Genomic DNA, 19625 nt, shown 5'->3' with positions numbered 1-19625 from the left:
TCATTGCCACAGGCGGCTGTGGAGGCCGGGTCATTGAGTATACTTAAAGAGGAGGTTGATGGGTTCTTAGTGAAGGCATCAATAGTTACGGGGAGAAGGCAGGAGATTGGGGTTGAGAGGGATAACTCAGCAGGTCAGGCAGCATCTGTTAGGGAGAGAGTGTGTGGACATTTCGGATTGAGTACCCTTCATCTAGAACAGGGGTTCCCAATCTGGGTCCACAGACCCCTGGCTCAATGGAACAGGTCCATAGCATAAAAAAAGGTTGTGAACCCCTGGTGTCGATGGAGAGATAAAAGGGGAGAAATGTGTATAAAGGGGAGGGGAGGGGAAGGGGTGATGGTGAGGGGGGATGATAGGCAGGTAATGGAAAGGAGAGTCAGAATAACAACAGAGGCTGGGAGCTGACAGAATCATCTCGGGACACCCCTCCTGGGCTCAGCACAGGGTCGCAATTATGCAGAAGGCCGTGCCAGTGGTTATGTTGATTGGGAATCGGTAACAAGTGTATGGTGGAGAGCTGACATCACTTCCCGTGCCCACTACTCACTGACTAACCCGCATGTCCCTGGACCGTGGGAGCACCGGAACACCCCGAGGAAACCCACGCGGTCACGGGGACAACATACACACTCCTTGCAGAAAGCAGCAGGTATTGAACCCTGATCGCTGGCACTGTTAAGTGTCACGCAACTGTGTCACCCACCAATAGAATTTTGCCGTTCCTACGATTTTTAATGTTTAATATAATTAAATTTCTAACTTGAATTCAGGAAGGCAAGGAATAGAACTACAAATCCCACAAAGCAGTGAGGCGTGTGGTGACGTAATATCAGCGCGGGGGAATGCGGTGGGAGCTGATAGTTGGCGCAGGCGCAATCTGGAGGAGGGAGTTGAGCTATTGGCGCAGGCGCAGTACTGCTGGAAGGACTTATCAGTGTTGGAGGAACTCAACAGGTCGGGCAGAATCGATAGAGCGAAATACATAATCGATGTTTTGGGCCAAGACCCTCCATGGGACACTGGACCGATCAGCCCAGGCACCGTACACCCGAAGGGCCGAAGATTTTGCGCAGGCGTAGTGCCGCTGGAGGACCGGACATTTCGCGCAGGCGTAGTACTGCTGGAGGGCCAATAATTTCACGCAGGCGCAGTGTCGCTGGAGGACCCAGTATTTGGCGCAGGCGTAGTGCCGCTGGAGGACCGATCCGCTTAGGCGCCGAGCTGCTGGAGGACCGAACATTTAGCACAGGCGCAGTGCCTTGGGGCCTAGTCTTTTCCCTTCTCCATTGTGTCGGACGCCGCGTTCGCTCGTTCGCCCCGGGGGCCATGGGTTCGGCCCCGCCGCCTCCGACCAGCGCCGCCGCCGCTGCCGCGGCCGCAGCCGCAGCGGCCGCCTCGGCCTCGGCCAGCCGCCGCCACTCGTGCTACCTGTGCGACCTGCCGCGGATGCCGTGGGCCATGATCTGGGACTTCTCGCAGGCCGTGTGCCGCGGCTGCGTCAACTACGAGGGCGCCGACCGCATCGAGCGCGTCATCGAGCAGGCGCGCCACCTCAAGCGGGCACATGGGCTGCCGGCCCCCGCCGCCGCCGCCGCCGCCGTGCCCCCGGCCCAGGCCCCGCCGCCCCGCTCGCCCGCGCCCCGGCCCCCCGCCCCGCACCCGCACCGCCTCCTGCTTCCCGACTACCCGCCCCCCGGTCCCGAGCTCCCGGCCGCTCGCCGCCCGCTGCTCGGCCCCGCCGCCGCCCTGCTGGGCCTGAGCCCCGGCCCCGGGCCCGCGCCCGCCCTCGGCCTGGAGTTGGGCCGCCGGCCCGAGCTGGAGCGGGCCCTGCGGGAGAAACCCGGCGGGGCCGCCTCCTCCTCGACCCCCGGAGGGGAGGCCTTGGCCGAGCTGGGCCGCGCCCTCCGCCACCGCGCCGAGGAGTGGGCCGGGCGGCCAGCCGCCGTGCGGGACTCACTGCTCGGCCTGTCCGAGTGTGCCCCCTTCGCCCTCCGCCTACGGGCCGACCCTTCCCTCACCGCCCGGGTGCTGGCCTTCGACGCGGCCGAGAGGCCCCAGGACCGGGCGCTGGAGCTGCGCCTCCTGATCGAGTACCCGAGCGGCTCGGGCTCCGTGCACTGCGGGGCGACCGAGGCTTGCCGCCGGATGCTGAACGACAGCAGCAAGGAGAGGCCGGGCAGCCCGGGCCTCGACTGCCTGGAGTATCAGAGGAGGTCCGGGGGCTCGGGTGACTGGCGGCCCCTCTCCCAGCTGCTGACCGAGGGCACCCGCCTCTTCAAGGAGGCCCTGCCCGCTGACCTTCTGCCCGAAGCCCACTCGGGCGGCCTTGGCCTGCCGGGGGGCCAGGCCCGGCCAGGGACTCGCCGCCGAAAGGCTTCGCCAGATGGTGAGCCAGAGGCAGCGGGCAAGGCAGGCGACGGGCAGCCGTGGGCGGCTGGCGGTGAGGGAGGGGCTCAAGTGGGCCACTCGCCCGTGGCCTTGGTCAGCAGCAGCGCCGCTGACCCCAAGGAAACCGGCCAGCCCGTGCATTCCACCACGGCCCCTGGACACAGCGGCCAGCGACGGCTGACACCCCGCAACGGCGAGCCTGGGGTCCCGGACTCTGGCCATGCCAGCGAGGTGCAGGGGGCCCCCGACTCCTCCAACGGGCCCCTGTGCTGCACCATCTGCCACCAGCGGCTGGAGGACACCCACTTTGTCCAGTGCCCCTCGGTGCCTGCCCACAAGTTCTGCTTCCCCTGCTCACGGGAGAGCATCAAGGCCCAGGGGGCGGGCGGTGAGGTGTACTGCCCCAGTGGCGAGAAGTGCCCGCTGGTCGGCTCCAGCGTGCCCTGGGCGTTCATGCAGGGCGAGATCGCCACCATCCTGGCCGGTGACATTAAGGTGAAGAAGGAACGGGACCCCTGAACTGTTGCACTGCTTGGGTCATCTGTGTAAACTGAAGCACTCTTCCCGAGGGCCTGGGTTGCCTTCCTAACCAAAATTATTCACCTGTTTGGGCGGAGTCCTAGAAAAAAAAATTGACTGTGTTGGGTGTATTTGCCAAATTCCACAGTCTGAGGCGACCTGGAAGGGTGTCTGCCAACTGACTACAGAATGAAACTGCTTCAATTGGTAACGTGGATCCTCCGAGGAGCCTGGGCTTGTATCCGCTGGGCACCCAGCACAAGGACTACCATCTGGTTATTCAAGTTGGTTCATCGGACTCTTGTTGGACATGCAATTGTGTGTGCGTGTTTCTATGTTGTGAAATATTGCTCTGGTAGTGTGAGAAAGCGTACCCGAGCAGTTTGGTTGACCTGCCGTTCCCTCGTGCTATCCGCCCTCGCCTTTGTGGACGGTGAAGGTTCGAGCATCGTTCGTTGACCCGAGTGCCCCCCGGCTCAGTTTGCAGAGCTCAGCCAGCCTGCTGATGGTCAAACTTATTGCTGGCTGCGACTCTCTGCCGGAGCAGATGCATGGTGTTCTGAAGTGGACTGTCAGAGCTGTACAGACGAGTCTGGAAAGGGATAGTGGGTGCGACTTGTGTTCCTGAATTAGCCCTTGTTGTCAGGGCTTCAACTGCAGCTGTATAGCCGGCAAGATCTCAACCAAGTCCAGTTTGTGTTGAATTGTTTTGTTGTAACTCATGGATAGTGAGAGATTTTATCATAAATGTGTATCGCGAGAACCCTGATTGAGGAATGGGGGGATTTCCAGAGGAGCTTGGAACCCTGGGGAGGGGGGAGGTTGAGGAAGGGGCTGTCTGGGTAGCCTGTGAACGGCAGCTGCCCGACAAGCTGAGAGTGGCGTCTTTGTTTCAGTGTTGCCAGCAGGTCGAATACTCGGCCAGTCTCCAGGGAGAATGGTCTTGTGCCCAAATATCAGGCAGGGATTTGTCTTTTAATTAGTACAAAAAGTTAAACCTTGCAGAGTAGTGTCAAACATGGAATGTGTAACCCTTTGGAGTTTTACTGTGTTCCCAAAACACATTCGCTGCTTCAAAGGCAAAGTATAACATGGACTCCACATCCATGAGGGGAGGGTGAAGTGTGGCCCTAGCTTGTTTCGAGCTTTACCCTGGTTTATTGACTGGTGGTGTCACGATTGTCATAATGAGGCGCTTGGGAACTATCTTGTTCCTCTGTTTTGCGTCAGTCACGAACAAATCAGCCTGAAGAATCATAACCTATCAGCCTCCAGTTGGCGGGCAGAACTCTGGTAGTCCTCCCAAAAATTCTGTTACACCTTGACTAGCCAACCCCCCCCCCCCCCGAATCTGTCCCGCAGTGGGACTTCAATCTTTTTATTTTTGAGTTCGGGCAAAGTCTGTTGCCATGCAAGTCTGGCAGAGCTACCAGTGAAACTGAAACAAGACAGTTCTGGGCTGCCGCAGGAGTTCGGTGTAATTCACGGTTGTTTGAGTGGGATTGGGGATTGTAATCAAAATGTGATTCATCATGGCAGACAGCGTGGTTTGCTGTTTCATCATCTCCTGTTACGTGTATCAAAAATACTACTGTTTGAAAACTTTAATTTAAAAACTACTGCCCCCTTGCAAGTAAATTTCTGGGCAAGTTTCAATAGTGTCACTGTAAGGATTTCATGGTGGTCTGATTAACCAGTGTGTTTTCTCTTAATTCCTGTGATTGTACTGCCTGCTTCTTCCACACCCCATGTTGTAATAATCTGTAATTATGTTAACTTGTGATAATCATGATTTAATTTTTTTATGCAGTGGCATACAAAGTTTGGGCACCCCGGTCAAAGTTCCTGTAACTGTGAATAGTTAAGTGAGTAGAAGATGAACTGATTTCCAAAAGTCATAGTTAAAGATGAAACATTTCTTCATTTTAAGCAAGAATTGATGTATTGTTTTTGTTTTGTACAATTTTAGAGTGGGGGATAAAAGGAAAGGAGCATCATGCAAAAGTTTGGGCACCCTAAGAGATTTGAGCTCAGATAACTTTTACCAAGGTCTCAGACCTTAATTAGCCTGTTAGGGTTATGGCTTGTTCACAGTCATCCTTAGGAAGGGCCAGGTGATGCAAATTTCAAAGTTTTATAAATACCCTGACACCTCAAACCTTGTCCCAACAATCAGCAGCCATGGGCTCCTCTAAGCAGCTGCCTAGCACTCTGAAATTAAAATAAATAATGCCCACAAAGCAGGAGAAGACTATAAGAAGACAGCAATGTGTTTTCAGGTAGCCGTTTCCTCAGTTCATAATGTAATTAAGAAATGGCAGTTAACAGGAACAGTGGAAGTCAAGTTGTGGTCTGGAAGACCAGGAAAACTTTCTGAGAGAACTGCTCGTAGGATTGCTAGCCCATTTGACTGCATTAGACCTTCAAGAAGATTTAGCAGACTCTGGAGTGGTGGTGCAGTGTTCTACTGTGCAGTGACACCTGCACAAATATGACCTTCATGGAAGAGTCATCAGAAGAAAACCTTTCCTGTGTCCTCACCACAAAATTCAGCATCAGAAGTTTGCAAAGGAACATCTAAACAAACCTGATGCATTTTGGAAACAAGTCCTGTGGACTGATGAAGTTAAAATAAAACTTTTTGGTCACAATGAGCAAAGGTACGTTTGGAAAAAAAGGGTGCAGAATTACATGAAAAGAACACCTCTCCAACTGTTAAGCACGGGGGTGGATCGATCGTGCTTTGGGCTTGTGTTGCAGCCAGTGGCACGGGGAACATTTCACTGGCAGAGGGAAGAATGAATTCAATTAATTACAAAGAAGTTCTGGAAGCAAACATCACACTGTAAAAAAAAGCTTAAGATGAAAAGAGGATGGCTTCTACAACAGGATAATGATCCTAAACACACCTCAAAATCCACAATGGACTACCTCAAGAGGCGCAAGCTGAAGGTTTTGCCATGGGCCTCACAGTCCCCTGACCTAAACATTGAAAATCTGTGGATAGACATAATGAGCAGTGCATGCAAGATGGCCCAAGAATCTCACAGAACTAGAAGCCTTTTGTAAGGAAGAATGGGCGAAAATCCCCCAAACAAGAATTGAAAGACTCTGAGCTGGCTGCAGTAAGTGTTTACAAGCTGTGATACTTGCCAAAGGGGGTGTGACTAAGTACTGACCATGCACGGTGCCCAAACTTTTGCTTCGGGCCCTTTTCCTCTTTTGTTATTTTGAAACTGTAAAAGATAGAAATAATAAAGTAATCTTGCTTAAAATATTTAAGAAATGTGTCATCTTTAACCTTATGCCTTTTGGAAATCAGGTCATCTTTTACTCGCTTAGCTATTCACAGTAACAGAAATTTTGACCAGATGTACCCAAGCTTTTGCATGCCACTGTGTATATATATATATATTTAAAGATGAAACATCTACAAAATAAAACCTTTTTACTGGGGCTCAGTTTGTTCTGTGACTGTTAATTGGAAGTTTTGTTTCGTAGCTGTTTGGGAGGGATGAGTGGGTCAGTTTATTAACTGGAGAGTCTTGGCTTCGGGAAAGCTGGGACTAACAGAGGGCCACAAACTAAAATTCCCTTTTTGGATCATTGGAAACCCTGATGGTCCATCCACAGGCATTGCAATTGGAAATCCCGTGGGGTTTCTCCGCACGGGTTTGAACCCCCGCTCGCAATGGGCATACGATCATACATGGTGAATCTGTGCAACTCATCGCCCCAGACGGCTGCAGAGGCTCGGTCATTGGGTATATTTAAAGTGGAGGTTACTAGGTTCTTGATTAGTAACGTCGTCAAATGTTACGGGGAGAAGGCAGGAGATTAGGGTTGAGAGGGAAAGTAAGTAGCCCTTATAAGAACAACTACACACACAAAAAGCTGGTAGAACACAGCAGGCCAGGCAGCATCTATAGGGAGATGCGTTGCTGACATTTCAGGCCGAGACCCTTCGTCAGGACTAACCGAAAGGAAAGATAGTAAGAGATTTGAAAGTAGTGGGGGAGGGGCTCTTACTATCTTTCCTTTCTATTAGTCCTGATGAAGGGTCTCGGCTCAAAATGTCGACAACGCATCTCCCTATAGATGCTGTCTGGTCTGCTGTGTTCTCCTAGCATTTTGTGTGTGTTGTTTGAATTTCCAGCATCTGCAGATTTCCTCGTGTTAGCCCTTATAAGATTAGGTTCTTAACTAGCAAGGGCATCAGTTTCTTCAAGGGAAGTGGGGTTGAGAGGGAAAAATAAATCTGCCTTTATGAGATGACTTGTTTTCATACTGGGGGACACCTCTGTTTCATCCACGAGAAACAGACTTCCCCAGTCACTAATCATTCCTGTGCCGACATTGGTCCAAGGTTGCCTCTTCTGTCACAGTGAGGCTGGTGGAGCAACACCTCATTCCATCCAGGTAGCTGCCAACCTACTGGCGTGAATGTTGATTTGTCATTATGGTAATTTCATTTTTTTCCTTGTCCCTTCCCTCCTCCATTCCCTACTCTGGCCCCTTACCTCTTCTCGTCTGCCTATCATGTTCATCCTGGGTCCCCTCCTTCCCTTTCTCCTATGGTCCACTCTCCTCCAGCCCTTTACATTTCCCACACACTTAGCTTCACCTATCACCTTCTAGCTATCCTCCTTCCCCTTCCTCAGTCTGGTGTCTTCCCCCTTTCCAGTCTTGGGCCGAAACGTCGACTGTTTGTTTATTTCCATGGATGCTGCCTGACCTGACTTTGTCCTGCGTTTTGTGTGTGTGTGTGTTGCTTTAGATTTTAAGCATCTGCAGAATTTTTCATGTTAATTAGATCGTGGATTAGTCAGGACGTTAAATGTTGTGGGGAGAAGGCAGGAGAATGGGGTTGAGAGGGAAGGCTCAGCCATGATAGAATGGTAACACCAATGTAATGGGCCAAATGGTTAACTTCTGCTCCCAGGTCTTAAAACCTGACAGCGCGCTCCTCCCCACGGCGACATGTTGCACCTGGCTCTGTTCTTGCAGGTGATTGGCTAGAACAAGCAATGGGCAAGAGGGTGATAAATGGGCATTTTAGACCTTGAAAGTTGAAGTCTGGTGACATTTGTAAATAGTAATTGGGCCCCCCCCCCAAAGGAATTATCTGTGACAATAGGAGCAGATTCACCTCAGACCACACTCCTTAATCCCAATCCCTCTGGCATGTCCATCACTCCCTGACCAAGGGTCACTGGTGGTTGTCCATCATGTCCGACGACCTGTGTGGGAGGGTCTTTAAACCGGGAAACCTGTTGTGCTGGTGCAGTTCTGCTCTCCGCAGTCCAAATCCAGTGGTAGGAACAAGCGTCTCAAACTAGGGTCTTTCCTGGTTGCCGTGGGTGACCGTGACATCCGTCCTCGTCAGGCCCTTGGCTTTCCACGGAACATTGCAGAAATGCCTTCCCGTCGGATCTCACTGTAAACTGATTTTGCACGCTAGGACAAGCACGTCTTCATCTCAGAGTTGGAGGCCAGCCGGCCACTCTCACCCGGTTTAGCCCGCCTTTCTGATCAGTGTATTGGAGTGTGGCCTCCGGTCGCGTGCAAACAGCCACGAGGGAGAGCTGAGTGTCCGGTGGGGACCAAAGCTAAGTGGGCTGCCCCAAATGGACACAGCAAGACCCTTCACCAGAGGTGCTGCCCCTTCCTGTACACCCCACGAGGTGAGTAGCATTAAATATTAATTAAGGTTAGTGGGAAGAGCCTTGGATGAAATATAAATCTGACATCGGCCCAGTAGCTACCATCATTTCCGTAGCACTGTCTCAAAGGCCCCAACATTGGTTGGTGGGGGACCATGAGTGACCGGAATGCATTCCCCTGGGGGGTGGGGGGGAGCAGGCTTCCAGCAGTTTATGGGGAAACAGTTCTCTGGACCATTGCAGGGGTTCAAGGCCTTGCCAGTCAGCTGGCAATTCGGTTTGGGGGAGGTGGGTGCTCTCTGGGCAGCTGCTTAATAGATTTTACTGATTTGCTTGTCTCCCCCACATGAGCTCAGGACCTTCTAATGCATTAAGGACACTATGTAAATAAAGATCTTGCTACTGGTAAGTGACCTCACCAGAAGTTTATCGCACTCTGGATACCCTCCAAACCAAATGAAACCATTTTTCCCCCAAGTCTGCAATTGGTCAGCTCTTAAAAATACTGTACTACTTCCTGTAATACTGATCTACTTCCTTGGGCGATGGTCTGACACCTCCTTACTGACACTTTGAAGGCCAACTGGGAAAGCCGAGATTACAAGTCCAGCATTCATCGCCGTGGGAGCAAGGATTTGAGATCTGGGCTCTTCACAAAATCCTGGTGGAACTCAGCAGGGAGCATCAATGGAGAGGGATAAGCAGTTGATCTTCCCGACGCAAAATGTCAACAGTTTGCTTCCACCCAGAGTCGGGTTTAATATCAGTGGCAAGAGTTGTGAGATTTGTTGTACATTGCAATACATAATAAAAACTTTAAATTACAGTAAGTTTATATATTAAATAGTTAATGTTCTTTTTAAAAAAAAAGTAGTGGGGGAGTTTTCATAGATTCAATGTCCGATGGCAGAGGGGAAGAAGGTGTTCCTGAATTGCTGAGTGTGTGCCTTTGGGCTCCTGTACCTCCTCCCTGATGGTCACAGTGAGAACAGGGCATGTCTTGGGTGATGGGGGTCCTTAATGATAGATGCTGCCTTTTTGGGGCATCGTTCCTTGAAGACTTGTGCAGAACATTCTGACAGGCTGCATCACTGTCTGGTGTGGGGGTGGGGGGGGGGGTACTGCTGCACAGGACCAAAAGAAGCTGCACAGGGTTGTAAATTTAGTCTGCTCCATCTCGGGTGGAACCTACAATGCAATGCATAATACGGAAGAAGGAAAATAATAATAAATCAATCAATTACTGAGTGTGTATGTTGAATAGATTAAAATCTACAAAGACAGAAATACTGTATATTAAAACAAGTGAGGAAGTTCACAGGTTCAATGTCCATTCAGAAAAAGCTGTTCCTGAATCGTTGAGTGTGTGCCTTCAGGCTCCTGTACCCCCTCCCTGATGGCAGAGGGGAAGAAGCTGTTCCTGAATCACTGAGTGTGTGCCTTCAGGCTCCTGTACCCCCTCCCTGATGGCAGAGGGGAAGAAGCTGTTCCTGAATCACTGAGTGTGTGCCTTCAGGCTCCTGTACCTCCTCCCTGATGGCAGAGGGGAAGAAGCTGTTCCTGAATCGCTGAGTGTGTGTCTTCAGGCTTCTGTACCTCCTCCCTGATGGCAGAGGGGAAGAAGCTGTTCCTGAATCGTTGAGTGTGTGTCTTCAGGCTCCTGTACCTCCTCCCTGATGGCAGAGGGGAAGAAGCTGTTCCTGAATCGCTGAGTGTGTGCCTTCAGGCTCCTGTACCTCCTCCCTGATGGCAGAGGGGAAGAAGCTGTTCCTGAATCGCTGAGTGTGTGTCTTCAGGCTTCTGTACCTCCTCCCTGATGGCAGAGGGGAAGAAGCTGTTCCTGAATCGCTGAGTGTGTGTCTTCAGGCTTCTGTACCTCCTCCCTGATGGCAGAGAGGAAGAAGCTGTTCCTGAATCGTTGTGTGTGTGTCTTCAGTCTCCTGTACCTCCTCCCTGATGGCAGAGGGGAAGAAGCTGTTCCTGAATCGCTGAGTGTGTGCCTTCAGGCTCCTGTACCTCCTCCCTGATGGCAGAGGGGAAGAAGCTGTTCCTGAATCGCTGAGTGTGTTGTCTTCAGGCTCCTGTACCTCCTCCCTGATGGCAGAGGGGAAGAAGCTGTTCCTGAATCGCTGAGTGTGTGTCTTCAGGCTCCTGTACCTCCTCCCTGATGGCAGAGGGGAAGAAGGTGTTCCTGAATCGCTGAGTGTGTGTCTTCGGGCTCCTGTACCTCCTCCCTGATGGTAACAGTAAGAAAAGGTCATGCCCTGGGTGCTGGAGGTCCTTAATGAAGGATGCTGCCTTTCTGAAACACCGCTCCCTAAAGATGTCCTGGGTACTTTGTAGGCTAGTACCCAAATTGGAACTGACTAAATTTACAACCCTCTGCAGCTTCTTTCGGTCCTATGCAGTAGCCCCTCCATACCAGACAGTGAAGCAGCCTGTCAGAATGATCACGGTACATCTATAGAAGTTTTTGAGTGTTTTTGTTGACATAACAATCTCTTCAAATTCACAATGAAGTATAGTCACTGTCTTGCCTTCTTTGTAACTGCATCGATATGTTGGGACCAGGTTAGATCCTCAGAGATCTTGACACCCAGGAACTTGAAGCTGCTCACTCTCTCCACATCTGATCACTCTGTGAGGATTGGTATGTGTTCCTTCGTCTTACCCTTCCTGAAGTCCACAATCAGCTCTTTTGTCTCACTGATGTTGAGTGCCAGGTTGTTGCTGTGACACCACTCTACTAGTTGGCATATCTCACTCCTGTATGCCTTTTCATCACCACCTGAGATTCTACCAACAATGGCTGTATGATCAGCAAATTTATAGATGGTATTTGAGCTATGCCTAGCCACACAGTCATTGGTATACAGAGAGTAGAGCAGTGGGCTAAGCACACACCCCTGAGGTGCGCCAGTGTTGATCGTCAGCGAGGAGGAGATGTTATCACCCATCCACACAGACTGGTCTTCCGGTTTGGAAGTCAAAGATCCAATTGCAGAGGGAGGTACAGAGGTCCAAGTTCTGTAACTTCTCAATCATGATTGTGGGAATGATGGTATTAAATGTTGAACTATAGTCAATGAACAGCATCTTGACATAGGTGTTTGTGTTGTCTAGGTGGTCTAAAGCCGTGTGGAGAGCCATGGAGGTGTAAAAAGGGCCTGAAGGATCTTTGGGGACCTGAGTCACCCCAACCACAAACTGTTCCAGCTGCTAACATCCAGGAAATGGTACCGCAGCATAAAAGCCAGGACCAACAGGCTCCAGGACCGATTCTTCCACCAGGCCATCAGACTGATTAATTCATGTTGACACAACTGTATTTCTATGTCATGTTCACTATCCTGATGCACGTAATATTTATTATAAATTAATATAATTGCACATTTAGACAGAGGCATAATGTAAAGATTTTTACTCCTTGTATATGAAAGATTTAAATAATAAAGGCAACTCAATGTGAGCACTACCGGGCAATAGTCATTAAGGCAGGTCACATTATTTTTCTTCGGCACTGGTATAATTGTTGTCATTTTGAAGCAAGTGGGAACTTCAGCCTGCAGCAGTAAGCGGTTGTAAGTGTCCTTGAATACTCCCACCAGTTGGTTGGCAAAAGTTTTCAGAGCCTTACCAGGTACTCCATCAGGGTCTTCTGCCTTGTGAGGGTTCACTCCCTTTTAAAGACACCCTAACATCGGGCTCTGAGGCATAGATCACAGGGTCATCAGGGATCTTCACAGCTGTAGTTATATTCTCCCTTTCAAAGCATGCATTGAGTTCATCTTGTTGTGAAACATCGCTGCCATTAATGCTATCGGGTTTCGCTTTGTAGGAAGTGATCTCTTGTGAACCCTGCCAGAATTGTTGTACATCCGGTCGCCTCCAACCTTGTTCGTAGTTGTCTCTTTGCCCTTGAAATTGCCTTGCCTTGCACCCTTAACTCCTGGTGGAGTTGTCCAGACGCCGTCACGACAAGCTTTGCACCGGTCTGTTCCGTCTGTCGCGGTTGTGTGCCAGAGCCTGGGCCACCGCAAATGTTCTCCCTGTCCATTCTTTAATATTGTCCGTCCATCTTTTCCTCCACCTGCCTCTCCTCCTTTTCCCCTCCACAAATCATACCTGGTTTTCTGGTACAGACCTGGGTCACCAAACTCATCCAGGGTTGAAGATGAGTCCCTGAATACAGCCTAGTCCACCGATTCAGAGCAGTTCTGTAGGCGCTCCTGTGCTTCCCTTGTCCAAACCTTCTTGGTCCTCACTACTGGTGCTGCAGTCTTCAGTCTCTGCCTGTACTCAGGGAGTAGAAGTACAGTCAGGAGATCAGACTTCCCAAAGGGTGTGGAATAGCACGGTAGGCATTCTTGATGGTGGTGTAGCAACGGTCCAGTGTGTTGTTTCCTCTGGTATTGCAAGTGATCTGTTGATGGTAATTGCTTAGTGATTTCTTTCAGACTGGCCCGGTTAAAATCCCCCAGACGATGGTGAAAGCGTTAGGGTGCGCTGTTTCATGATCCCATTGCTCAGAACATCTACTTATTCTGATTATGTTGTTTTTTTATTTGCACGTTGGTTGTTTGTCAGTCCTGTGTACAGGTTTTCATCAATTCTGGGTGTTGCTTTGTGATCTGAATGTCAGCTGTTTATTCCCCTCCATAGATGCTGCCCGACTTGCCGAGTTCCTCCAGCACCTTGCGTGTGTGCGTGTTGCTCAAGATTTCCAGCAATCTGCAGAATCTCTTCCGGTTACGAGACGCTGAGATTTATCCACCAGCGGGAGACTCTCAAACGAGAGGACGTGGTTGTACAGTAATGGACGGGCACTTGTTCACTCAGAGGCTGGTGAATCTCCTGAATTCCCGGCTCCAGGAGGACACGGAGGCCGGATCATTTGGGATATTATAAAGAGAACATTGATACAGGCCGTCCCGTTGAACATCTGTTTTCGTTGACATCGTGAAGTTGGTTTTGTCTGTAAGCCATGGTCTACGTAAACTTCCCTCCATCGGGAGGCATTCTTGTGCGGTTCACTTCTTAACAGCGTTATCGAAGACCACAAAACACCGATTAGAAAGGGCAATTACTAGAGAGAGAGAAGTGGGAGAGGGGGAGTTAAAGAGAGAGATTTGAGAAAGAAAGAAGGGAGGGGGCAGTGAAAAAGGGAAAGGAAAGAAGGGGACAGAGAGAAAGGAAAGGGGAGAGAGAAGGAAAGGGAAATTTGTACAGGAGGAGAGAGACGAAGAGGAAGTGTGAGGGAGAGAGGAAGACAGAAAAAAGAGAGGGGGAAGAGATTTGGAGATAGTGGGAGGGGGAGAGAGAGACAAAGTGAAAGGGGAGAAGGGGACAGAGGAAGAGGGAGGGGAGAGGAACAGAAAGAAAGGGAGATTAGAATGGGGGAGATGAAGGAAGGGGGAGAAGGAGAGAGAAAAATGGAAAGGGGTGAGAGATGGGGAGAGAAAGGGAGACTTATAGAGGGGTTGAGGGAGCTAGAGAGAGAAAGGGGGAGGGGGAGATGAAGGGAGAATGAGAGAGAGAGGAAATTTGTTCTGTCATACTTTAGCAACAAACTTTTAAATTTAATACTTTGGGGCTCAATGTTATGTGGGTGTGTCTAGAATGCCGTTGTTTGTAACCCAAAATGGGCAGCGAATGTTTGAAAGATTGGGGATTAATGGGCAACGGGGCGCTGATACAGAAGTGGAACTATCATTCAGAACAACAGAGCAGGACTGAGCAGTCGAGCGGCTGAACGCTGCTTCTGTCTACTTGTGCAAACTCGTCCAAAGGACACCAGAGTTGAAAGGGTGAAGTTCTCAGCAGATCGGAAAGTATTGCTTTGCGTGTGAGCATTAAGGGGTACTCTGACTGAGATTTTTAAGGATCAGAGGGATTTGACCGGGTGGGAGCCCGATCTGAGGAGAAAAGATTTTAAGTTAATGAGCCGGCCACCTCTTTGCCCAAGTCTGGAACGCCATCCTCTCCAGCCAAGCAGACGAGACTAACTTGAGGCACAAAGGGGGATACAGGCGCGGGAACCTGGAGCAACTTGCAGTCTGCCGGAAGAACACGCCAGATCGAGCAGCGTCTGCGGGGGGTGGGGTATTGTTGACCTTTCGGATCAAAGCCTTGCCTCACGCCATTGAGGTTAGAGCAGGTCAGGGGAGAGGAGAGGTTGAGGCAGCTAATGAGAAGGACAACCAAGGGTGAAGAACTCAAAAGGGTTGTCCAAGAGGAAGGGGGGGGGGAATGTTGGAGATTGGGCCTCTTGTATATCAGTGAGACCTGGTGTAGATTGGGGGACCGCTTTGACGAGCACCTACGCTCCAGCCGGATCTCCCAGTGGCCAGCCATTTTATTTCCACTTCCCATTCCCATTCCGATATGTCTATCCATGCCTCCTCCACTGTCGTCATGAGGTTGGAGGAGGAACACCTTATATTCTGTCTGGGTAGCCTCCAACCTGATGGCATGAACATCGATTTATCAAACTTCCAGTAATGCCTCCCCCTACCCCTTCACCATTCCCCATCCCCTTTTCCCCTCTGACCTCATTTCCTTGCCTGCCCATCGCCTCCCTCTGGTCCTCCTCCCTCCTTTTACTTTCCTCCGCCGCCTTCTGTCTCTTTCACCAATCAAATTCCTAGCTCTTTACGTCTGAGTTTCACCTATCGCCATGTGCCAGTCTCTCCCCTCCCCTCACCTTTCAAATCTACTCCTCATCTGTTATTTCTCCAGTCCTGACAAAGGGTCTTGGCTTGAAACGTCGAGCAGACAACTTTCCACAGATGCTGCCTGGCCTGCTAAGTTCCTCCAGGTGTGTGTGTGTGTGTGTGTGTGTGTGTGTGTGTGTGTGTGTGTGTGTGTGTGTGTGTGTGTGTGTGTGTGTGTGTGTGTGTGTGTGTGTGTGTGTGTGTGTGTGTGTGTGTGTGTGTGTGTGTGTGTGTGTGTGTGTGTGTGTGTGTGTGTGTGTGTGTGTGTGTGTGTGTGTGTGTGTGTGTGTGTGTGTGTGTGTGTGTGTGTGTGTGTGTGTGTGTGTGTGTGTGTCTTGGATTTATTGAGTGTGCCCGCAACTAAACAAATCTCGGTTGTATTTGGTGACATTTAAGTACTTTGATAATAAATTTAGTTTGAACTTTGGTGGGAGTTGGTGCCAATCCAGCATTGATCACGCAGTTCTGCGTCCGGCCACTAGAGGTCAGGCGAGTTACAGGAACAAATCAGCTCCGGCAGGAAAACGTGTTGGAGACGCTCAGGCAACACGAATGGAACAAAGACAAGGTTAAAGTTTCAGATGCTTCGTCAGAATCAATAACCTGATGCGATGGGACGGTCCTTCTGGGCATTAATTCTCCAACAACAATGTCAGAAACAGCAGGAGATCCTCTGATCGTGTTAGGCCACTGCACACGATTCAAACCAGTCCAAAGGTCAAAGTATACACGTCTGAAATTCTTCATTTCTCCGGGTAGCCATGAAACCAAGGACAAAAAAGAAAGACAACGCGATCATCAGCCCCAAATCGCTCCTCCCACACAAAAAAACCCGACCAAAATGGATCAGATACATCGATCCACAAATCTCCCTCCCCGCAGAAATGAAAACTGAGAAGATTCGGTGAGAAAACACGGAGTATAAAAACTATAATACTGTAAAAAAGAGTCAATGGTCCAAGTCCACATTCAAAACGCAGGAAAAACCTGGGCGGCACTCTCCGTAGTGGCAGTGCAGCAGAGCGATCAGAAAGCCGGGGCTCACCCTCCGCTCTCGCTTCAATTTCCCGCGTTGCTTTAGTTGGGGAACAAGGGAGCTTTAATCGGCGCAATGGAGCCAGACATCATCTTGCAGCCTCCCGGAATCCTCTTGGAGATGGCTGGGCGCTGGAACACCCAAACCATCTCCGGACAGCAAAACACAGGCTCCAGCGGTTCCGGAATCACATCCAAGACAAGAAACAAATGGAAAAAAGCACGAAAGAACTGAAAAAGATGGTTCCGTGATCTATCCAGAAAGCGTTGTACGCAGGCGCCGTCTTGACCGGAATATTTTAAGCTACAGAGAGTTTTAAACTTTGTCAGGTCCATCATGTGTAATTGATTTATTGAGATAGAATGTGGACAAAGGCCCTTCCCGCCACACCGACCTGCGTCGCCCGATTTAATCCTGGTCTAATCCCAAGGCAATTTACAATGACCAATTAACCTACCAACCAGTTTGTCTTTGGACTGCGGGAGGAAACCAGAGCACCCGGAGGAAACCCACGCAGTCACGGGGAGAGCGTGGAAACTCCTCACAGGCAGTGGAGGGAAGTTTATTGTCATTTAACTGTATACAATCTGCTTTGATTAAAGCATCTGCTGACAACATGGAGGAAGGGAGAGAAAGAGGTCACTTGAATGTAAGGGCCTTCCTTTGGGAGCAGCGAGTGAGAGGTTGGTCGACGGCACTGAGTGCCCGCTTGCTCTCAGTGATTTCAACACAAAAAAGTGTTGCAGGTACTAGGGTACGCAGGATACAAAAGAGAGGAAACTGTGTGGGCTCAGTTAAGACTGGGGCACTGTGCACTAAACAAAACTTTAAAAATGACGGGGAAACACCAGACAGGATTGTGTGTGGAATGTCAGGAAGAGGAGTCAATAGAACATGTAGTTCTGAGTTGCAGGAAGTATGGGATACAGAGAGAGATGATGAGAATTAATCTAAGGGAATTGGGGATGCAGGAATTCACATTAAAAGGGTTGCAGGGCAGGGGTGAGAGGGCACAGGTATTTTTAGCTCTCTTAAGGGGTACAGGATTTTTTTTTAATAGGATATGATGGATAAACAGGAATAGGGTACCAGGATGGCTAAAGATGGGAGGATAAAGTGTAGGTTAGGGTATGTGTGCGATTGGGTGAAGGGATTTAGAATGTGAGTCCATCGCACACTCCGGAGCAGAAGGTGGCAGTAATGCACCATTAAGCTGGGTGCCGACCGCAGTAAAACAAGACGGAGAGGGAGATTTCAGTCTTCCTCAGCACTTCAACTGGTGAGTCGATCATGGGCCTGCGTCTGTCTCCTGGCTTCCTGGCCTCTGTGCAATTATGAGGGGGTTTAGATAGGGTGCATAGAGCGGGATTGCAGATGCTGGAACCTGCAGCGCAAATACTATGCCAAGGAAACTCAGCAGGTCTGTGCAGAGAAAGTAACTGTCAACATTTTGGGTCAAAACATTGAATTGGGACTGATTGGATAGCTGGAAGCTCTTGCTGGGGTAGAGGAATCCAAACCAGAAATGTTGAGAGGGAAGGACTGAGGGGAAAGGTTTTTCACACAAAGGGTGCTGGTTAAGAACTGCTGGAGGTGACACACACAACTGCAGCACAGATCATTTTGACAGGCATTTTATTTTATCATTATGTCAAATGACGTGGGCGATCACGGTCTTTCCACGACCACGGTTGTTCTTGGCAAATTTTTCTACAGAAGTGGTTTGCCATTGCCTTCTTCTGGGCAGTGTCTTTACAAGACGGGTGACCCCAGCCATTATCAATACTCTTCAGAGATTGTCCGCCTGGCATCAGTGGTCACATAACCAGGACTTGTGATCTGCACTGGCTGCTCATACGACCGTCCACCACCTGCTCCCATGGCTTCACGATACCCTGCCCAGGGGCGGCATCTCCACCACCCCCTTCTCCAAATTAGACTTCACTACTGTCTTATGCAACCTCAACATAACCTCCCAACTCCTGTAGGCTAATGTACCAACAAAAAAGTTACTTTACGACCCATTCTACCTGCGATGAAGAGTCACAGGATTTTTCCCACAGATGTTAATTTTTCCGCAATGTTAAATCTTTTTCCTGCAGATTCTGTTTCCACAGAAGCTGCCTGACCACTTCAGGCTTTTATCCAATACTTTCTGTTCTTTTTTTGTCTCTGGTTTCCAGTTTCTGCAGCTTTTAAAAAAAATGCTCAAATTGTCACAGCAAGGAGATGACAGTAAAACGCGGTGAGGCTGGGTACAGAACTTAAAAATGCTTCCACGTTTTGTGAAAATCTCTTAAGTTCAAGCGCCATCGGGTCAGATTTGCCCTCTCAACCCAACGCCGGTCTTTGCATGTTCTGCCTGGCGACAGCAAGGGACACAATGGAGTCTCACCTATCCCAGCATTCCTAGCAGCAGCAGAAAGTCCTCTATTCCCTCACGGTTTGTCCCCAAAAGCCCATTCAGCTCTCTGGGAACTGCACCAACTTCTGCAGCGGGGGGGCTTCTGGCCGCTGTTCGGGCTGGGGGTGCCTTGCACGGAGGGGTTGCGGGGGAGGGAGGGAGAAGGTTCCGGTGGCTGTCACTCCTCTCCCTCCGCCCACCCCTCGGGGGGTAGGGAGAGGGGGCATTCATGCGAAGGGGCTTAGGACCTGAAAAGCACAGAGTTGGTCCGACTCCACCCGGCGGCGACGTACACAAAGGGAGACACAGTGTAGAACTCCAAACCCAGGCGAGCGAAATGATGCCCCCCCAACTCTGCCCGTCCCCCAAGCCTTCTTCCCCCGACTGCCCGCTCGGCGTCTCCGGGCTTTCATCTGACCACCGACTTCCAGCCATTCCTGATCCAACCGGGGAAACGTGCTGCTTCTCGGAGCCCGCGTCCAATTCCGTCCGCGGGAGTTGTTGAGATGAACGGCAGACTTGGGAGGCTATTCTATTCTATTCTATTCCATTCTTTTCCATTCTCAGGCTGCGTCCTCTGGTCCTAGACTCTCCCACCATAGGAAACATCCTCTCCACATCCACTCTATCTGTGCCCTCTGGTCCTAGACTCCCCCACTATAGGAAACATCCTCTCCACATCCACTCTATCTGTGTCCTCTGGTCCTAGACTCCCCCACTATAGGAAACATCCTCTCCACATCCACTCTATCTGTGTCCTCTGGTCCTAGACTCCCCCACTACAGGAAACATCCTCTCCACATCCACTCTATCTGTGTCCTCTGGTCCTAGACTCCCCCACTATAGGAAACATCCTCTCCACATCCTCTCTATCTGTGGCCTCTGGTCCTAGACTCGCC

The 19625-nt window shown here is 50.5% G+C and overlaps 1 protein-coding gene across 1 annotated transcript; it reads left to right on the top strand.

Annotated features, from left to right (window-relative positions):
- The first annotated feature begins 875 nt into the window (after positions 1-875).
- Positions 876-6174, top strand: LOC132381753 (interferon regulatory factor 2-binding protein 1-like). The gene has a single exon (XM_059951325.1). It carries the CDS (start codon positions 1015-1017, stop codon positions 2908-2910), a length of 1896 nt encoding a protein of 631 aa, XP_059807308.1. The 5' UTR covers positions 876-1014; the 3' UTR covers positions 2911-6174.
- Positions 6175-19625: the final 13451 nt, after the last annotated feature.

This window comes from Hypanus sabinus, chromosome 26 (assembly GCF_030144855.1).
Source record: "Hypanus sabinus isolate sHypSab1 chromosome 26, sHypSab1.hap1, whole genome shotgun sequence".
Taxonomy (NCBI): Eukaryota; Metazoa; Chordata; class Chondrichthyes; order Myliobatiformes; family Dasyatidae; genus Hypanus; species Hypanus sabinus.
This window is presented reverse-complemented; position numbering and strand designations above follow the sequence as displayed.